Raw genomic sequence first — 21,189 nt, 5'->3', positions numbered from 1 at the left:
ATATAGTGTCTGGATGACGTCAGTATTTTTCCATCTTTCACACTAAAAGTTGCATTATGGGAAATCCAGTATTTTTCCCATACTGGTGACTAAGAGCCACAATATCTCAACCTCTGCTGCTTCCATTTTGACCATTTTTTAAAAATCTTTCACTCACAAGTCCCCCAACTTTATGGAAGAGTGCCCCTTTAAGTATTGTTCCTCTCTGGTATTAAGATAAAATGTTGTTTTTTTTCTAAAGGACCTCATGTAATACATTTACAGAGCCCCTTCACCTCTTTCACACACATCACTGAGGGGATAATACAACACATTTTATGTAGTGTTATGTCACATTTCATCCAGTGTCTGTCATTACAGTAGAAACTGCAATGACAGTCCTTGTAACTGCCTGTTCATTCATTCATTTTCTTTTTGACAAGTACAGTCTTCTTTTCTTCTTGATACCTAGCCATCACTTGTGAGCCAAGCTTGTCATCTGTTTTAAAGTATTTTTGTCATGTAAATATAGGCTATTTGGAGGGCTTACTAGAAATGTCAGAGCAGTTGTGACAGAAGTTGTGTGGTATGGCTGGGTATCAGACCCCGATAATTTTTGAGTACCAACCAAAATGTGTCAGTAATGTGTCGAAAACTGTGAAGTCCTAAAAGCTGGTATTAAATTATTAGTTATTTAGTCTTTTTTATTTGATTGATTAGATAGTACCTGATTTAAGTTATAATTTTTCACATTTTAGACCCAAAATGGTTGCTTGTGTTTAGAAAACAGTAAACACTGATGCATTTAAGAAGTTTGACTTCTTTCGTTGATGTTTATATTCCTCAAAGCAGATATCGACAACATTTTGGTATCTGTAGCAAATCTCAGGTATTACACTGGCACAGGTATTGAAAAATTGCAAACACCCAGCCCTAGTCTTTTCTATTTTTACTTTTGTGACACTATGGTGCCCCTGTGTGGGGGTCAGGCTGGGAACCAGCACATCCTTTTCCACTGTTTTCCACTTGTTGTTCACTTACTTACTTTACCTTCAAGTTGAGGTAATCTCCAGCCAGTGAAGGGTCCCACTACTGATGCAGCCACCCCAAACATTTCCCTCATACAACAACCCCAAACCCCAGCCAGCATGCTTGTATCACCAGGCTGGATGCCAAGTATATCCTCAACCCACCGTGCAAGGGGAAAAGAAAGTATGGAAACATCAACATGTTCAAGAGCCATTACAACCCAGTGAGGTGCCTACCTCAGTTCAGCCCAAAGCGTCAAGCCACCTTACCTGTAATCCCCAGTACTGTATGTACAGCTGACCAGATGAACAGATACATAAAGATGGCAGAGTGACATGACTTTTGAAAAAGCTCAGAAGCAAGACGATCAAGCCAGTGAGTGAGTGTGCAAGCCAACTGCTGATGGAGTTTTGTTTATTTGTCATCCCCAGCACACTCATCAAGTCGCATCCTTCATCAAAAATGTTTCCCCCGTCTTGACATTTTGATGCAAGGACGTGCATCTCCTCCCATCTCACACACACTCCCAAAACAGCTGCATCATGACATTGTATCCAGTGAAAATGACTAAAAAAACTTTAGAAACACATAAGTTGCTACACAAGGCTAACTTGTGTCTCATGGCAGACAGAAAGAGGCAGTGATGCTGTGAGATTGCATTGTAAAGGTGTGCCATCAGGGATTGGTTCAGAAATCAGACTTTAAAGGTCAACATAAATACAAATAGCTTGAAGGAGGATTCTACAGCGGTTATCAGGATGTGAGTCCTGATCATGAACACCATCTAGTAGAATATGATACCAAAGATTTAAAATGTGTGAAATGTGTGATACAGTGGTGTAAAAAAGTGTTTGCCCCCTTCCTGATTTCTTATTTTTTTGCATGTTTGTCACACTTAATTGTTTCAGATCATCAAACAAATTTAAATATTGGTCAAAGATAACACAAGTAAACACAAAATGCAGTTTTTAAATGAAGGTTGTTATTATTAAGGGAAAACAAAATCCAAACCTACATTGCCCTGTGTGAAAAAGTAATTGCCCCACCTGTTAAAACATAACTTAACTGTGGTTTATCACACCTGAGTTCAATTTCTCTAGCCACTCCCAGGCCTGATTATTGCCACACCTGTTCTCAATCAAGAAATCACTTAAATAGGACCTGCCTTACAAAGTGAAGTAGACCAAAAGATTGTCAAAAGCTAGACATCATGCAGAAATCCAAAGAAATTCAGGAACAAATTAGAAAGAAAGTCATTGAGATCTATCAGTCTGGAAAAGGTTATAAAGCCATTTCTAAAGCTTTGGGACTCCAGCGAACCACAGTGAGAGCCATTATCCACAAATGGCGAAAACATGGAACAGTGGTGAACCTTCCCAGGAGTGGCTGGCCAACCAGAATTACCCCAAGAGCGCAGCAACGACTCAATCAAGAGGTCACAAAAGACCCCACAACAACATCCAAAGAACTGCAGGCCTCACTTGCCTCAGTTAAGGTAAGTGTTCATGACTGCACCATAAGAAAGAGACTGGGAAAAAATGGCCTACATGGCAGAGTTCCAAGACGAAAACCACTACTGAGCAAAAAGAACATTAAGGCTCATCTCATTTTTGCTAGAAAATATCTTGATGATCCACAAGACTTTTGGGAAAATACTCTGTGGACTGACAAGACAAAAGCTGAACGTTTTGGAAGGTGTGTGTCCCATTACATCTGGCGTAAAAGTAACACTGCATTTCAGAAAAAGAGCATCATACCAACAGTAAAATATGGTGGTGGTAGTGTGATGGTCTGGGGCTGTTTTGCTGCTTCAGGACCTGGAAGACTTGCTGTGATAAATGGAACCATGAATTCTGCTGTCTGCCAAAAACTCCTGAAGACTTTGGAGTGGCCTAGTCAATGTCCTGACCTGAATCCTATTGAGATGCTGTGGCATGACCTTAAAAAGGCAGTTCATGCTTGAAAACCCTCCAATGTGGCTGAATTACAACAATTCTGCAAAGATGCGTGGGCCAAAATTCCTCCACAGCGTTGTAAAAGACTCATTGCAAGTTATCGCAAACGCTTGATTGCAGTTGTTGCTGCTAAGGGTGGCTCAACCAGTTATTAGGTTTAGGGGGCAATCACTTTTTCAAACAGGGCCATGTAGCTTTGGATTTTATTTTCCCTTAATAATAACAACCTTCATTTAAAAACTGCATTTTGTGTTTACTTGTGTTATCTTTGACTAATATTTAAATTTGTTTGATGATGAAGTGTGACAAACATGCAAAAAAATAAGAAATCAGGAAGGGTCAAACAATTTTTCACACCAGTGTATATCTGATATGTTCAATTTTCATATAACTAGGCTGTATATTCCATTCACCAAACGTGTGAATAATGAGCATGTTGAGTGGGCTTCTTCAATCCCTGACAGCACACAGCAGCAGACAAACAGCAGCTTTACTCATAGAGGGGAGATGGAGAGATGAGGAGAGGCAGATAGGCAGATGGACAGATGAGCAAAGAAATAAAAAAAAAACTGCATAGACAGCAGTTCAGTCCAACAGCAAAAAGCACAGACTGTCTGTTTTCACTTCATCATCATCATTATAAATGTGATGATTTGGGGGTTTTGACAATTGCTTAGACAGAGTAAGAAAACCATTCCTTATGGGCTGGGTACCTTGTAATGGACATTTATGATTTGACATTTTAAGATGAGTTTAATCTACTAATACTAATCTAAATTGGAAACAATACATTAATCAGTTACAAAAATAACTATTAGTTGCAGCCTTGATTTTGATTGATCCTCTTTAAATCAGTAATTTTTTTCATTAACCTATACAAGTACTGTATGTATACCTATGACCCTATTTATTCGCAACATTGCTGAAGTAAACTAAAGTCTTTTACAAGCACAAAAGCTCATTGTTGACTTGGAAATAGTTTGACAAACCAACTCAAGGTCCAGCATTTCTCTGAACTTTCAGCCGTATCACAGTCTTCATCAGCGGATAGAGTTTGCACTTTTGTCATGGAAATGGATCTGTTGACATGCAAGCTAAGCAGCTGTTATGATTTCATCGCTGACATAATATAATAATATAAAGCATAACTGCTGAGCTTGCATGTCAACAAACCCATCTCCATAACAACTGAGGAAATTTAGTCCACTGAAGAAGGCCATGTGATATGGTTGAAAGCTCTAGAAAAGCGAGTCATGGACCTGGAGTTGTGATTGTTTTTGTCAAATCTTTAACATTTTAAGAAATCATTAATAACTTTTGTTTTGTCATCATGGTCGTCGGTGTTAACCCTTGTTTTAGAAGATCTGTCACTCAATATAGTGATAGCAGGATTTGGATCATGGAATGTGCCTTCAAGCTTTTATTGTTAATGTTAAAAAAAAGATAGAAAATTGTTATTGAAAAAGCCAATTTCATCATAGTATATATCCGGAAAAGCGTCCTGTGGTGCACCACACGCAGGTCTTGCTTATGTAAACATGCTGTATGTCTTAAGGTTCATGTAACGATCATTTACTGATTATGTAAAATACAAGAACATGAGGAAAATCTATGTTTTCTTAAATATGAGAGCTGGAAAACATCCCTCTAGCTCACAAGGGTGTACTGTCTAAAGCCAATGGGGTAAAAACTAGCTTAGCAACTACTTCTGTGGCCTACCAGTGTGAGCTGCAGGGGGAAGTAGAACTGCACTTTAGTGGATAATACAATGAAGGTGGACTGCACTGCTGCTTAGTGATAAGATGAACAGATAAAGAGACAGCATGGATGATGGGGGTGGGGAAAGGTGACAGGCAGACACGCTGTGCTTCTTATTCCCCATTACCTAGACCTGTAGCATCAGTAAAGTTTTCTGCCAATGAAAAGAGAAGGGGAGACAGGAGAGAGGAGAGAGGTGTAAGAAAGAGAGGGACAACAAGTACGACAGTGGCTGGAAGGTCGGTTCAACAGATATTCTCACTTACCACTAATGGTATCTAACCAACCCTTTAAAATAACCAGGTGTACTTTTATTCATGACAGTAAAATATCAGCACTTTGCTGTACCTTGAATGTATACAAAAGTTGATAACATGAGTGGCTAGTGGTGGGTTCTGGTCTTCTTCTGATCTGGTGTGTGTCCGTGTGTGTGTCTCACAATGTTGGTGCACTGATAATGTCGTCCATCTGATACCCTAACAAAGAGGCCTGTTTTTACTAAAGGGCTATAATTTCTCTCACTTTCTTTTTCTATGTATCTCTGTCTCTCGGATACACAGGATCCAGTGATTCACAAAACCAGACTCTCACAATGATGACACAATATCCAACCAATCTAGTTCCCATCCAGAGACAATAAAGCCTGCGAATAGTGTAGGTACATAGTAAAAGACACAATGTTGCAGAGTGAAGGTTCAGTGTCCTGTGCCCTATTGGGAAACAGAATGCTAAACACACTGTGTGTAAGGAAAAATTCCAGTAACTTTAATGATAAACTGGGTCAGAAACCTCTAAACATCTATTTCAGGCAAGTTTCAAGTCTGCAAGTTGATTAGTGTTGTGAAATGTGTTAAAGGATAAGGCTAGTGTTATTCTATATTATTTTTATTGTCCCAGTACTTTCCCACGTCCCTACTCTGCCTGTGGTACTCAGCCCCAAGCCAATTTGTTCCTACGTAAATCTTTAAAAACAGCTATGTAGTTTCATTTTAAAAAATAAAGGCGCAGTAATTTCCTAAAACAGCCGGACAAAACAAACGTTACTTAAACAGGAATAAATATTTATGTGTATTTAATAGTTTTTGGACCACTATGGAGCTGTATGACACAGATACTTGACACATAATACTTGTTAGTGGCATCAATTCATTGTTGGTTTGGGTCTTTTCATGGAGTTTGTTGACAATAAGAAAAGACAAAAGTTACAGTTTTATTTATTTTTTTGGCTCTTTTGAACCAAAAATAATCAACTATTAAATGCCTGAGCAATAGAATTTTTTTTTTTGTGAAAAAAAATGGTGAACTGGATACGCTGAAAACCTTGGTTTCCATTCAGAGTTGAATCAGATGCATTTTCAACAACAAGACAGGCAAGCCTCAACAATGAAAAATATTGTGAGGCTATTGTGAATGTGAGATTTTTTTGTCAAACAAATCTCAGAATCAACTGTAGAAACGCTCACCTTCATTGGCGAAGTGTGGGGACTCCTCAGCATAGACCTCCCCTGCTCCCACCTGGGTGAGTGCTGACAGGTAGAACTTGTAGCGGGTAGATCGGTCAGGCAGGCGGAGGGTGAACTCTGTCACATTAGGAAGTAAAGTCTCCAACTGGGGACGACCCAACCTGGAGCCATTGACTACACAAACGCACATTCACAGAAGAATGACAGAAGAAGTCAGATGGATGGGCTTGCTATCAGAATTATTCCCAGATCATCTCATGGGGCAGTCTGGTAGTGCAGCAAAGTGCTAAAGCCAGTTAACAATGAGCTTCCTCCTCACATTTATTCTTTTTGACCGACAACTTTTTACGAAACTTCCAGTTATTACCTTAAGTTTCACTAAAGTCAATTAGATCCTTCGGAGCTACTTCCGGGTTCCCCTTTGACCTACTCCACATACTGCAGTTGTGCACATACTGTATGTGCAGTACCTTTAAAATGCAGTGGCTGATTACAGCGGACATTGTGAGTGCATTCACCTTCATTGTCACTTCCAAAAAAGTGGTTAAGATAACAGTGTTAAACTGGTTCGGTTAAAGCCTGTCTGACTTTGTGTTCATTCATGTTGCTGCCCTATTGTATCTCTGTTGTAAAGCTGTGTGGTCCAAATACAATTTACTCAAATAAAAACTATAAAACAAAGCAAATACCTGAATCCTAAGGCTCACGATCACTTATACAGCTCATACTGATTAGCAAATCACTACCAAGTAGAAGCACCAAGTTAAAGAATGCTTTCTGTCTGAAGGTTTGAAAGTTTGTATGTACTGTGTATGTGTGTGAATACTTGGTGTTTGAGAGCAGCACACCTGTTTGGTACTTGAGCTGGTATCCAATCAGAATGCCATTGGGCTCCAGAGGTTTGTCCCATTCGAGGTGGACGGTGTCGAAACTTCTCCGGTTAATCCTGAAGAACCTCGGAGCATCTGGCACTGCAAACACACACACACACACACAGAGACACACACAAAATCACACACAAGCACAACAAATAAGTAAAGAGAAGAAACAAGAGAGGGGTCTGGGATTTAGGAAAAGGACAGAGGAGAGGAGGAAAAGAAACTTATTCTGCCCAAGCTGCTTCCATCAAGGCTGAAAGCTGGGGCGTTATAATGCTGTACCACTGATGGCCACTGGATGCTGGCTCCAAAAAATCTCTAGCGCCAAAGACATCCACTCCAATAGTGCCAAAATATCTCTCAAAATGCTAAGTCAATGTGTTTTCCTTGCAAGACATTATGGTCTCAAAAGCAAAATTTACTTCAAAAGTGTGTCCTGGTGACAATTAAAAATTTAATTTAAATATAGTAAGCGTTAAAGAGATACAGTTTGTGGTTCTGCATAATAAAAAGTGTGTTTGTAAGAATCCCACATAACACTGATGAATATGCTACCTTTGGCTCAGAACACTTTTGTGAAACTACATGAGATGTCATCCTCAATATTTTAGTTGTGAGGGCTGCGTCCTCACCTCCCTCCTTGGTGGTGAATTCCACCGTGTTGCTGGGTGGACTCTCAAAGCGGTTGTTGGCCACAACCATGAACATCTTGTATTTAGAGTAGGGCACCAGGTCGCTGAGAATGCCAGACGGCTCGGCCATGGTGCTGTAGAAACCTTTGGTCTTCTTCTCCTTACTGACCACCAGACCTGGAACCAGACTGGACTCGCGCCAGTAGCACAGCTGGGAGGTGGAAGGGGAAGGACAAGGTTTATGGGTAAGAAGTGCAGAGAAGGGTGAGGAGATTAAACAAGAGAAATTGTCAGAAACTGAGAATCAGAGTCTATTTTTAGACCATCTCTACAGTCGGTTCTCATTACAAAAATTCAGCCAGTCTCACTCTGTACTCCTTGAACTCTCCCTGCACAGAGTCTGGGTCTACAGGCTTCCAGTGAATGTTCGCCTTGGTGCTGTCGACCTTTGACACCCGCAGGTCAGTGGGAGCGTCGGTGGGCTCTGAACAAACAAAAAGGGACACAGTATGTGTGAATCGTCAGAAAGGTTTGGTTCTGTTTATGCAGAAATAAGAGAAAATTCCCTCAGCGGTGCTGTTGTTGCTTTGCAGTAATTGCACTATTGGCTTAAAATCACAGTGAAATGATTCACTGATGAAATTGTGAGGGTCTGAGTTTTTATCAGCCTGAAAAGCATCAACATAAATTTCTACCAGCTTTAGTCCAAAAATCAGTATCAGCGTTGTCTTTCACAAACTGATATCTAGTGTGTATCTACTTACTGTCCTCTCCAGAGTATCCAATGACCACGTTAGACTCAGGTCCTGGTCCAAACTCATTCCTGGCCTGGATTTTGATCTCATAAGGCATGTAGGTTTCTGTGTTGTGGACAACATGTTTGGACCGCACTGTGGTCACATTACTCCACTCCTCTCCCAAATCCTTCCGTCTCCACCACACATTGTAGTGCAGGTTTAGGCCATTTCTCTCCAGGTCAAGCAGAGGCTGGAAAAAATAAAAAACACAAAGCTCACTGACTGAAAGTAAGATTGTGCTTTTGTTTTTTGTTTTTTTTTATATTTTTCTAATTTTAACGTGTACATGTAAGAAGTGAAAACACATGAGAAGAAAAATACATCACGCCCAATCATCCAAGGCCAAACATTTTGCCAGAAATTAAAATAATTGTATTTTTCCTCTGGAAAGCACATGTTCTTCTTACTTACAAAATACTCCTACTACTACTACAACTACTACTGTCTTCAGGCTACTGAATTTTATTGTCACAGTTCCATCCATGATCATGATAAAGACTACATACACTCTTTGTGTTATTGCCATTATTTACAATGGCATAACAGGCATTCAATTCAACAGGTAGGACTTGTACACGTCTTACCTCCCAGGTGATCTCCATATTGTCCTTCTTGGAGCCCCATCCTCGTAGACCTCTGGGAATGGCATCTGGGGCTTGTTTTAACATAACAAAATGAACTCAGATTGGACATCAACTTCAAAACACTTGGCTTAACATCAACTGAGAAACCTGAAGCTTAATGGCCAGTAGTCTTTAACTCTGCACTACTTTTAAGTAAGGGGCTACAAACTACACATCTAGCCCGTGTGCTAATTCCCCTATGTGTTTAGAATACATTTTTTTCACGAGCCCACAATTAAAATGTTTTATTTCCTACTTTGATTTGTGTTTATTTTAGAGTAACCAATACATTTTCTAGCAAGCCCGCAAGATTAGAGCATAATAATTGGCATTTTATTTCACATTTAACATGGAGATTGTTCTTTTTCATACAGGACACTTCCATTACTTCAAAGAGGTCAAAACTATTCCAACAAAATGTAGGTAAGTAGTAGTGACCTGAAGCCCTTCGTCAACAAAATCATAATTTTCATGTAAAGTACATGAAATGTTGTTCCTGAAAACTACATCAAGTAAACTGCAAGATACGCGTGTCTTCAAACACATATAGCCATATTATTTTAGACGAGTGTGTGTGGTGCTTCTCACCAGCTCCGCTGGTCTTGTATCGTGGCGAGGGGCCGCTGGGCTGACTCTGGCCCACTTTGTTTATGGCGATGACCCTGAACTGGTAGTTGACAAAGGGGGCGAGCTGCAGGATGACTGAGTTGAGGTCTCCGGGGTACGTGGACAGGTCCTGCCACTTGCCCGGCTCCCAGCGGTCCTCCTCAAACTGGACCAAGAACTCTGTAGAGCGACACACAACTGGCTTGAGAAAAGGCAGACCATTTACTGTTAACGCAGTGGAAATGTGAAGGGGTTCAGCAGGTTTTTGAGGTTCTCTAGATCAGCTCTTGCTCCTGTGGTGGATCACCTGCAGTTGTGGCTTCATGTATTCTGGTATAACGTCATTTCATCCCCTCATCTCCTCTCAAGTTTGTTTAATGACCTTATTGCATTAATTTTACAATCCTTCCTATAAATACAGATGATGACTTTAGGAGTAATGGGCCCCCAAATCATATTTCTCTGATGGATTCTAATTGTGGCCTATTACTGAATTTTAATGAGTATTTGTATTTCACCATCCGTTCATTATCATTTCTTTCCTGAGCTTGGTGACCCGAGACAAACTCTAACCCTTCACGTTTTTAGCTCTCCTTTACTCACACAATCTCCCTAAGATGAATGAAAGCTGAACCTGTTCCACACAAATACAGCTCAAACACACAAATATATGGTATGCCTGTAACACACGACACATTTTTGAGAAATGTGACCATGAAGGGCAGTTTAATCCTTCCAGGATGTCCAGGAGAGGTGGGAGAATATAGGTATATGATGAGTGTGTGTATACTGACGTGTGATTGGGCTCCTGTGGTCGTTTCCGGGGATCCAGGTGAGGCGAACGCTGCGGGCTGCTGGGTCCGACAGATCCAGATCCATGGGAGGGTCTGGACGGTCTGCAGAGAAACAGGGAATAACCTGACCTGAGACATGGCAAACACATACTGTACTGTACAAGCATGCACATACAAGAATAGGCATGCTGCAAAATACTTGTCACTCATACTGTACAATGTCATTTATTCTCATAATCATCAGTCCTTAACCCTGTTATGTTATGTTAAAATACATTCATTCTGTTATAACACCCAATGGCACCTCCAAATCTCCTCCCAGTTCACTGTTGATGTTTTGAAACACAGTTCACAGTTGAGTTTCAAAATCAACAGTTCCACTTGGAAAATGGAAATATATCGAAAGGGAGACAATTAGGAGAAATGAGAAAAACTACTCTACTAATAACATCAACAAACAACTTGGAACGAGTGGCATTATTGTACCAAACTGGACATTACTTAGACGTAATATAGGCTTAATATGAGATTAAATTACTTGACAGCGTGAATTGTGGTGCATGCATATAAAAATCCATTCTGTAAAAAATAATCATTATTACATAATAAAATAATATCCATTATAAAAGCGTAACATAAATATTATAATACAGAGGCACAAGTTGAGATAGAGGTAGAGAACAAAAAGTAAAACAATAAGAAGACTAAATAAACAGGAAAGAAAACCATGACAGGAAAGAAAAGAAAAAGAAAAAATTCCACTCAAGCCATGTGTTACCTGGAGGCAAGGCACTAGAGACTGAGGGGTTGAGGGAGGCTTCCTCTGTAGGGTAGGGTCAAGGACCAGGAAGTGGGTATAAGGGTTAGAATTTGCAGGTTAGTCTACTAGCCAATCAACAGCAAGGGAGAACAACTATTAATTTGTCATTTAGCACACATTGTATTAATATCAAGTCAATTTCACTAAGCTCCAGTTTGAGACGATCATGCGAGCATTGTTTTTACAGACTGAGACTTTGGCATTGATGATTAAGTCACAGATATGAGCCAGTTTTCCTCAAAAATAAACAAAAAATTCAACTTTGGAGAACCCAGCAGGTCAGTTGAGAGTAATACTTCCTGAAGACGTCCACAATCTCAAAAAATCAAAGTGTACAGTGACGTAGACATTTGAGCCTTTTCTCAAGGTGCGTCTAAATAAGTAAATACTTCTTCAGAGAGGCAGACAGATGAGTCTTCACAAAATGGTAACGTCTGTTTAATGACGGCCACATTTTTTACTTTTACCAAATACAGTGGCTTATTCCTTTGACTCACTGTCATTAATGCTATAGTAACACATGTCAAAACAATGGTCACACAGGATGCCCAAACTGAGTCTACATTAAAGCTTTGCTACAGCACTTTCTACACAGCACTATAGTATCTCAATATGCTGCATGCAAACAGTTGAATCAGTGAGAGTAAGTAGAGTTAAAGTTAAGCTAGGTAAGCATATTATATTTTAGTAAACTGCAGCAACAATAAAACATGCGTGATTTCCCTTTGAAGGCATAGAGCTGAAAAATAGTACAGTGTCAAGAAAAACTGAAGACATTTACAGTATAAAACACCAACAACAAAAATAAAAGCATTATAGTGTGTGTGTGTGTGTGTGTGTGTGTGTGTGTGTGTGTGTGTGTGTGTGTGTGTGTGTGTGTGTGTGTGTGTGTGTGCAAGTTTATGAGCATTTTGCTCCAAGCTCTGTTAATTTCTGTAGAGAATATCGATAAATTGTTGAGAATAATAACATTTTGACGGGGCATTTCTATTTTACGGCTCTGGTTTAGCGGCCTGCGAGTCGAGTCAGTGAGTGAGGTACACACACAGGGAAAGTAGAGACTAGTCGGAGAAATAATTTCACATGGCGTGCTCTAAAAAGAGACAAGTAGAAAGCGGAAACAGAGCTCTCTCAATCAAGAATGGGCAGACTCTTACATGTTCAGTCTTCCCACAGGCAGTTCAAAACCAGTATGTCTCATATGTTCCGAGACCGTGGCGATTATTAAAAGCGCCACTACGAGGCAAAGCACAGAGCTTCTTTTGAGCAGGTTAACAAGGGGGACGGATTTTGGTCATTTTGCTAACAAGGAGGATGGCATCCCCCCTCATCCCTCATCAAATCGACTACTGCTGGTACTTAACATGACTATTTCAATTTTGAGAGACTTCCTACTTTTCCTTAGCCTGCCATCGCCGGACTAGTTCACATTTTGCTCCTTTCAATTCATTTTCGATTTCCAAAGCGGGCAAATTTAACTTGCCAAATGCAGTTGTTTGTTCTTTTAGAGAAAATATACCATTCAGTTTGTTTAATACTGACGCAATACCGGATTCAACAAAAACAGTTCCACATCAGTGGCAGCCATCTTGGTTGTTTACGAAAATGCCTCAGTGGCTAATCCAGATCCAGGACCGGTAGAAATCTGTCTGAATGGGAGGGGGGCCAGACGCATCTGCCAAAGCAAATAAAACACGAGCTAGCAGATTCGTCTGGTTCCCAGGCTAACTTTTCCTTCACCATATTTCAGATGGGAATATAGTAACTTTTACTTCACTACATTTAACTGGCAGCTATAGTTAGTAGCTTCTTTTCAGGAAAAGGTTTTACATGAAAAATACATAAGCTGATACCGTGTGATAGATTATTTTGAGTTAAAACAAGATACTGTGACATATTTAGGTTCAGAGAAATGTTTCATTTTTATGTACAAATCTTTTTGTATATTCAATCTTAACATGTAATTTGTTCCAGGACTGTTCTGTATGTGAGTGTACCTAACACAGTGAGGCGGGCTGAGGCTGAGTCCTGGTCTATCTCAGATTTAACAGTGCAGGTGTATGTTCCCTCATCGCCCTCATTCACATTGGGGATGGTCAGCGACTCCTCGTCTTTCCTCAGCCTGGAAGACAAACAGAGAGAAAGGATTGGTTGTTCTTTCCTAAATTCTTCTTATTCAAAAGGATGTTAAATTTCTTAATTTGCCGCTCCTTGCTCTTCCTATGTTGTGCACCCTGTGCTACCTGTGTAAAGTCCACAGGTAGCAATATTGATGTTGTTATACATCAATATTTCAAGTTTATACTTTGATTCATTTTCTACAGATGTCAGCTCCAAAAGAGACAGCCATCCCATTAACTCAAATAAAAAGTAAAATCAAATAACTAGAATGTACAGAAGACAGTTGACATGTGAGATTTCTCATTGTCTGGCACATGCTGTTTCCTCTCTAAGACAAGTTATGTTCCTTTTGTGTGTCTTGACTCCTGATATGACATTGATTACACTAGTATTTAAACATTAATTTCGCTATCCCAAATCACAGGAGATTTTTTGGCAACATTTTTGACCCACATTTGACCCTGCCATATATGTATACCCCACCATGTTTACAACATGAAGATACTATGTGTTTCGATTTTGTGCCATAAAGCAATCTTCCTTAAAGTTGACTTTAATATTCTAATGTCTCACAAATTAATGTGCTTATCTGCCAAATATTGGACTTATATTACCCACATTACCCTGCCATATAGTATAGCCCACCATGTAACCACACAACAAAAGGATTGAAAAATTATATTTAGAATTACTGAAACAGAGATTATGATTAATTGATTATGAGAATTACTAAAAGACAACTTAGAAAGAATCGTTAAAGTAGTTAAATAACAAGATGAAAATGAATAAGTGAAAATCAACTTCCCAGGTGTTTAGGTATTTTCACTGTGGAAAACCCCTTTTTTGGGTTGGGGGACTGATTAAATCTCAAAATTTCACTTAATCACAAACAAACCAGAGACCAGTGATGCATTCATATTCATTTTCTTAAATTCTTTTGAAGGTCAGTAAAATAAAGGGGAAGAGGAAGAAAACACAAAATGATAATGTTGCTTGGATTAGACTTATTTTTTCTCCATTAAAACACTGACTGATGTTTTAGGGTCACTGTAGGTGCTGTTACCTCCATCCCAGGTGGAGAGGCTTGTCATCCTTTGTCCAGGTCACAGTGATGGGTAGGCTGGGATCAGACTTCACCTTACAGTCAAAGCGAGCCGTGGAGCCCCTGATGGCTGACTGGTGCTCCGGGGCTCGAACTATACCAGTCGGTTCTGAGTTGGAGTGAGGTTGAAGAGGAACCCATACACACACATGCACACACTACATGAACTTGTACATTTAGATGCATCCAGGAAAATCAATGAAAGGTGAATGACTGACACCGAAGAGTTGGATGTAACACACTTCTATCCAAAAAGCTCACTCACACAAATATTAATACTAATACGTTAATGTAAGGCAACATAAATCTGTTCAATTTACCACCATAGCTCCTAAAATCTTTCTTTTTCTGTTGAAGCAAGTGAACAAAAACTGTCATTCACCCCCAGGCTGATACTTTCAGAGCAATTTCCTAAAAATGACATCCATACACAACTTATTTGCATTAGCAAATCCGTTTTGTAGAAAACAGAGCTGTGCTTTGTACGTCCAACCATCCACCCCAACCTCCTCCATACAGCTTCTGCTTTAAAGATGAGGATTTCTACTGCAATGTTATCTCACCACCTTGGCAGATTAGCTCATTTGTTTTATTTTTTTTTTTCAGTTCAATTCTACCCTGAATGCCAGGATGGATATTTTTGCAGTGAATACAAATGTAACTGTTATTAAACAGTTTAATTAAAGGCACGAGAGATTTGAATATAATCCAACAGTGCAGGCTGTTTGGCACAAGGAAAGGAAATCATTTAATATTTCACATAAACCCTGTTGGAGCTGATTGTTGCACATGTAGACTGCACATCATGTCATGTTACTTCATGTCAACATGTCATTGTGTATTTGCAAGATGATTACTTAGTTTTCAGGTTCATTGTGAGTTGGATGCTGAGTCATAACAGGATGCCTCATATGACTCTGAGTGCAGCGGTGATATAATGTCTGACCTTTGACCTCCAGGCGGACCTGGTTCTCTGCTGTACCCAGGATGCTGTTGGCCACACAGGTGTAGGTGCCCTCGTCCTCTGCTCGGGCCCGTTTGATCTCTAGGGTGCCGTTGATGTAAACCCGGTACTGACCGCCGTCCAGCCCACTGCCCTGTCCGTTCTTAAACCTATACACAGAAAACACATGGACATGGCTAAAAAACTGAAACTATGAACTAGGAAACTCAACAATAAAGTATAGGTTTATGAATTTAGTGTCTTGCTCAAGGACACATGGATGTGGGTTTTCAGAGGATGATGCCAAAACCAGTATTTTTGAATATAAGTAAACAAAGAAACATGCTCACCAGCGTAACTCTGGCAGAGGGGAACCGAAGAAGGGACAGTCCAGGAAGGTGCGGTTGTTCTCGATGACTTTAATCAGCTGGTTTTTAGGGCCCAGCATCCTCGGAGTCATGTCTGCAAAGAGAGAGACAGTGGATCACACCTTTACCACTTCATCACTTACAAGGACTCTGTATGTCATGGAGTATTTTACATTTGGAAAGTGATGCAAAATGTAAAGGTGTTAACGGTTTAATCAAACAACAACCTATTTCAGTGTTGAGTCTTTAAGTAAAACATCTATGTGTCATAAAAACTTGCATTCTACCCCAATAGTTCTTTTTCACAGCAGACATTTTGACTTGTCATAAATGCAACCACAAGGGGGCAGAAGCCAGTGTCTTCTTGTGCCAGTCCCAAGTCCCAAGGACTTTAAGTACTTAGGGTCAACGGTTCAGAGCAATGGAGACTGTGGAAAAGAGGTGAAGAGGCGAGTGCAAGCAGGTTGGAACGGGTGGAGAAAAGTGTCAGGTGTGTTGTGTGATAAAAGAGTATCAGCAAGAATGAAAGGAAAGGTGTTGAAGACGGTGGTGAGACCAGCGATGTTGTACAGCTTAGAGACAGTGGCACTGAAGAAAAGACAAGAGGCAGAGCTGGAGGTAGCAGAGCTTAAGATGTTGAGGTTCTCTTTGGGAGTGACGAGGACGGACAGGATCAGGAATGAGGACACCAGAGGGACAGCTCATGTTAGATGTTTCGGAGATAAAGTGAGAGAGGCCAGATTGAGGTGGTTTGGACATGTTCAGAGGAGAGACTGTGAATATATTGGTAGAAGGATGCTGAGGTTGGAGCTGCCAGGCAGGAGGTCTAGAGGAAGACCAAAGAGGAGATTTATGGATGTAGTGAGAGAGGACATGAAGTTAATGGGTGTGAGTGAAGAGGATGCAGAGGACAGGGTTAGATGGAAGCACATGATTCGCTGTGGCGACCCCTGAAAGGGAACAGCCGAAAGGAAAAGAAGAAGATTTTGACTTGTCATAGTAGGAAAAGCACAGGTGTTACTACTAATATTAACAATGACTCTGTTCTATTCAAGCTCCCAGTAAGCTATGACAGTGTGACAGGAATTCAGCAATCACTGATTTTATTATTTACACCTTTGCTTTTCCTACTGTGATATGTCAAAATGTCTTCTGTGAAATATTCTGTGAGATTTGATTTAAATGTAATCAATTAAAAAATATATAATGTAAAATTTGAATTGATTACAGCTGAATGACCAAAAATATCCAACAACTCTCCAAAGCTGTTCTATTTTACACAAAGTATCTAGTTACTGTAGCTAGCAAGCTAATACATCAAAGAGTCAGTTGGGTTTTTAGGTTATAATGCTAACCGCAAACATGAATAATAATATATAATATAGTTGCTAAAAATAGCAATGATAGTCTATTGTAAACAGAGACTTACTGGCTATTGCTGTTGAAATCCTGTAAATAGTTTGATATAATTGTTGCTAGCAACATACAACATGAGAGCAAGGTATGTATAACTACACATATGTATGGAGAAAAAGTCATTTGGATGTATTTCACACAGTGAATTCAAAACCTAATCATACAAAATGTGCCAAGAGACTAGATTCTTACAATGAACAATCTGTGTGGATGAGAGGCAAAGCAAGCAGTATCAGCTTTCGTTGATGATAATCATGTCAGGTTCAAATTCAGTTTCTGTTTTATTGTCATTATACAATACAGGATTGCACAATGAAATGCAGTTGTTGTATTTAAGGGAAACATTCAGAGGTCACAATGGTGATTCTGGTGTATGTATTTTACCCCCAAAAAACACAGTGAGTATTCATGCAATACAGCCCTCATATTCATATTTTCACAGAGATTTCAGGGCTACACCAACTGGTGAAAAGTGAAGCTGAGTCTCACCGAGGACGCTGACGAAGGCATTGGCCAGCAGATAGCCGTGCTGGTTGGAGGCGTTGCACTGGTAGACGGCGCTGCTTCCCATCTGCACCGAGCGAAAGATGATTGTGTCACCCAGCACCTGTCTGCTCAGGTTGGGGGGAGAGCCTGGGATCGGGGTGGGGGGGTTAAAAAAGGAGGGGGGCGGGCAGTGACGAAAAGCAAAAAGCAGAATTAGAAGCCGTATTAGAGGACGGCTTTGTTAGATATTAGAGAATATCAATAGTACAGCTGTAAACAACGATCTGTACTGTGACAGAAATAAAGAGGGAATGGTTTAGGCTACATGAAATTAGATTCTAAAAACGTCTTTCTAAAGCAAAGCAGTTGATGACTAATATAGTAGGCGGTCAATGGGACAGTCATGGAGATATTAGATGAGAGAATATTATAGCCTACAGTAGGTGATGTTGCACTGTCAGGTGTTATAACAGAAGATGATACACGACATCGACCTGCATAAAGACCCTGAGGCAGCTGTTGGAGTGACAGCATTTTCCCAACAACTACTGAACTGTAGAAGTTCCTGTACCAAAACATGCCAATAACATCATACATTTAAAAAAAAAACAACCTCTCAGTAAATTGGCAGTCCATGATGACCAAAATAATTTTTTTGGTATGGTGTTATTTTGTAATCAACTGTAGTCATGTTTAAAAGTTACAAGCCAAATGGCCAATACAGTTTTTTACAATCACTATGACAGTTTTTTCGATACATTTAACAATTTTCCTAAACTCTTAACGCACCAACACACCTAAAACACACAATTGGCAAAATGGTTAATTTCATGCTCAAAATCACACATTGTAAACTAAACCCCAAAACTAATTTTCAAAATACAATAATAAACTAACACAATACACTATGTCTAACAAAACACTGCAAACATGTTTTAAAATCAAATAATTATTCAAAACACTAACACATGTTCTCTTCCAACAGGAACATTTAGTCAATCATAACACAATGACAAAAAAACACTATCATCAGCTAAAGTTACAGAAACTGCATTATTTTATGTGTCAGGTCTGCCCTTATACAATAGACAGTATATTGTATTGATCATAGATTGTGTTTTGCATTGTAGTTTCTTTTGAAGCCTCTCTACATTTTTGTTTTGTTGGGTTTAGTAAATGCATGCATTTTGTTTCTTTCTTTCTTTCATTCTTTCTCTCTTTGTTTTGCTCTATATTGTTCCTTTTCCACACAAGATCAGCCCAAAGAGTCCTCTTTTAGAACATATGATCATGCGATTGAAAAAACCTCAACACCTGAGTGTGGTTCCTAGATGGGAAACAGCTGTGATTTATATATATGCATAATTGCAATAAGCTGTTTCTCATTAGCAATGGAATAAAATACAGGGAATATATTTGTGTTTCAATTCACAATATGAACAGCTGTTCACTTTGACTTTAGCCTATATAAGTTATGTTTAGAACATGATGTTATCTGTTCTGACATACAGTGTGAAAGCATTTGTAAATCTGACTGTAAAATTACATTGTTTTGGTCTTGGTTGAGCTTGTGTGTAACAGAAGCAACAAGAAATGTGTTAATTGTATAGCCTGCAAAGATGGATGTTGTGCTAACCGTGTTAAGAGTTTAGGAAACTTGTTAAATGTCTTGAAAAGTCATAGCGATTGTAAAAAACTGTAATCATAATGTATAGTATAATATAACTTAAAAACTACTTTGCCCTGAATTTAACCTAACAAGCTTAGCTGACAAATGTGTTAGCTTGTTAGCAAAGAAGAAAGAAAGAAAGAAAAGTTTTAAAATATTAGCTATACATACTGTCTATAGGCTGTCCATTGATCAGCCACTGGATGTTAGGTTTAGGGTTGCCATTGGCCCGACACACCAGGCGCCCATTCTCATCTGGGGCTAGCACCAGGTTTGTAGGTTTGTCCAGCCAATAAGGAGCCGCTGTGGAACACAAGGAGTCAGGTTAGCATGATGGACTCACACACAAACACAAGCTAATATATTTGTTTAAACACATAGCCACTGTAACCTCCTCACCTTTGACCTGAACAAAGATGGAGTGACGTATGCTGCCTAAATGATTGTTGGCCATGCATACATATTCCCCAGCATCCTCTTCTGACACGTTGATAATCTTCAGGGTCTTGTTGTAGTTCTCAAACTTCACTTTCCGTCCTGGCAGGTCCCCACCCTTCTTAAACCACTTGATGGTGGGCGTTGGACTGTAGAGGAAGGACATGAGACATCAACTCCACTCTTGTGAGGCTCAACAGCTTCATGCTGTTATTGTCATTTATTTGCATTTAGTTGCATCAGCAGGAAAACTGCAACTTCAAGTTCATGCTGCCACCATGAGCTAATCAAATCGAGATATGCAGACTAAGCCACAATTAATTCTGTCATTAAGGAATTATTCATCCTGAATGTGGTTGGTGTGCTCACTCTTTTTTGAAAGTCAAAGTTGTCAATGAAGAGACCACCACGTCAGAGCCCATTTTCGACCAGTAACTTTCCACCAGTGTGCAGTGTCCAGGCAGATACAAATGTTTCATTATTTTAAATAATCCTGGATAGAAGTTGTAAATTAACATTTGTTTTCTTGTTTTCAAATGTATGTTATGTATATTTCCATATTTGTGTTTTTATATTTTGCTCTCTTCCAGTGTTCACATTTTTTAAAGACACAGTGAAATAAAAAGTACATTTTCCAAATTTGTCTCATCCTGTGTGTATGTGTTCTGTTTGTTATCTCTTAGCATCTGTCAAAGATACGTCAAGAAAAAACATTTTTGAGTATTCTAAATTCTAATCTAAATACCCCCCTGTTCTCTTCCTGTGATTCATCCTGCACTCCGTGCATAGGCTTATACATACATTTATCCAATCAAATGTGATTCGAGGTGATTAGCAAACCCCTCCTATTCATTTGTCTTTGTTAGCTTGTGGGTCATAGTGGCTAGCAGAGCGTTATCATGGGTCGCACGTTCATATTTAAATATTAGTTGGCAAAATCCTTATTTACATTTTCAAAAGAGCGTGACTGTGGTCGAATTTATTAATTTTTCCCTCGTCCTCCACCTCCTGATTTAAGAACACAGATGAGGGAGGTGTGATGGAGGTGAACAGTCCTCTACAACTATGCTGTGATTCTCCACAGACTCTATGTTCTCTAAGTCATGCCCACTTTTGCACAAACAAGTAAGTCTTTTCTATTAAGTCTTTGAACTATTTTATCAAATCCTCACTTTCACATTCTGTTTCACTTGGAAAAATGTCCCATTAAGAAAGCTAAAGGTTCTCTAGCTGCCTGTCTACTGTGTCTTTAAAGAGCACCAGCAAAACACCTCTGAATGGCCTTTTGAAATTACATATGTAGTCTATTTTTGCT

The 21,189-nt window shown here is 39.5% G+C and overlaps 1 protein-coding gene across 14 annotated transcripts in view; it reads right to left on the bottom strand.

Annotated features, from left to right (window-relative positions):
* The window catches only part of nfasca (neurofascin homolog (chicken) a), a 167,815-nt gene that overhangs the window by 29,390 nt on the left and 117,236 nt on the right, over nucleotides 1–21,189 (bottom strand). For 9 of the 14 annotated variants that reach the window (XM_044212838.1, XM_044212828.1, XM_044212882.1 and 6 more), the window contains 17 exons: nucleotides 19,839–20,023; nucleotides 19,611–19,742; nucleotides 17,774–17,917; nucleotides 15,851–15,962; nucleotides 15,504–15,670; nucleotides 14,519–14,666; nucleotides 13,332–13,456; nucleotides 11,293–11,337; nucleotides 10,515–10,616; nucleotides 9,703–9,900; nucleotides 9,076–9,146; nucleotides 8,459–8,681; nucleotides 8,063–8,178; nucleotides 7,695–7,905; nucleotides 7,033–7,155; nucleotides 6,185–6,358; nucleotides 4,849–4,875 (listed from right to left, as the gene is read on the bottom strand). In XM_044212838.1, the coding sequence (XP_044068773.1) occupies nucleotides 4,849–4,875; nucleotides 6,185–6,358; nucleotides 7,033–7,155; nucleotides 7,695–7,905; nucleotides 8,063–8,178; nucleotides 8,459–8,681; nucleotides 9,076–9,146; nucleotides 9,703–9,900; nucleotides 10,515–10,616; nucleotides 11,293–11,337; nucleotides 13,332–13,456; nucleotides 14,519–14,666; nucleotides 15,504–15,670; nucleotides 15,851–15,962; nucleotides 17,774–17,917; nucleotides 19,611–19,742; nucleotides 19,839–20,023 (2,303 nt within the window). The remainder of the gene's footprint in view (nucleotides 1–4,848; nucleotides 4,876–6,184; nucleotides 6,359–7,032; nucleotides 7,156–7,694; nucleotides 7,906–8,062; nucleotides 8,179–8,458; nucleotides 8,682–9,075; nucleotides 9,147–9,702; nucleotides 9,901–10,514; nucleotides 10,617–11,292; nucleotides 11,338–13,331; nucleotides 13,457–14,518; nucleotides 14,667–15,503; nucleotides 15,671–15,850; nucleotides 15,963–17,773; nucleotides 17,918–19,610; nucleotides 19,743–19,838; nucleotides 20,024–21,189) is intronic. The other 5 variants (XM_044212855.1, XM_044212900.1, XM_044212933.1 and 2 more) reach the window with 3 other exon arrangements.

This window comes from Siniperca chuatsi, linkage group LG2 (genome assembly GCF_020085105.1).
Source record: "Siniperca chuatsi isolate FFG_IHB_CAS linkage group LG2, ASM2008510v1, whole genome shotgun sequence".
Taxonomy (NCBI): domain Eukaryota; kingdom Metazoa; phylum Chordata; class Actinopteri; order Centrarchiformes; family Sinipercidae; genus Siniperca; species Siniperca chuatsi.
The sequence above is the reverse complement of the archived record's forward strand: the minus strand, read 5'-3'. Positions and strand labels throughout refer to the sequence as shown.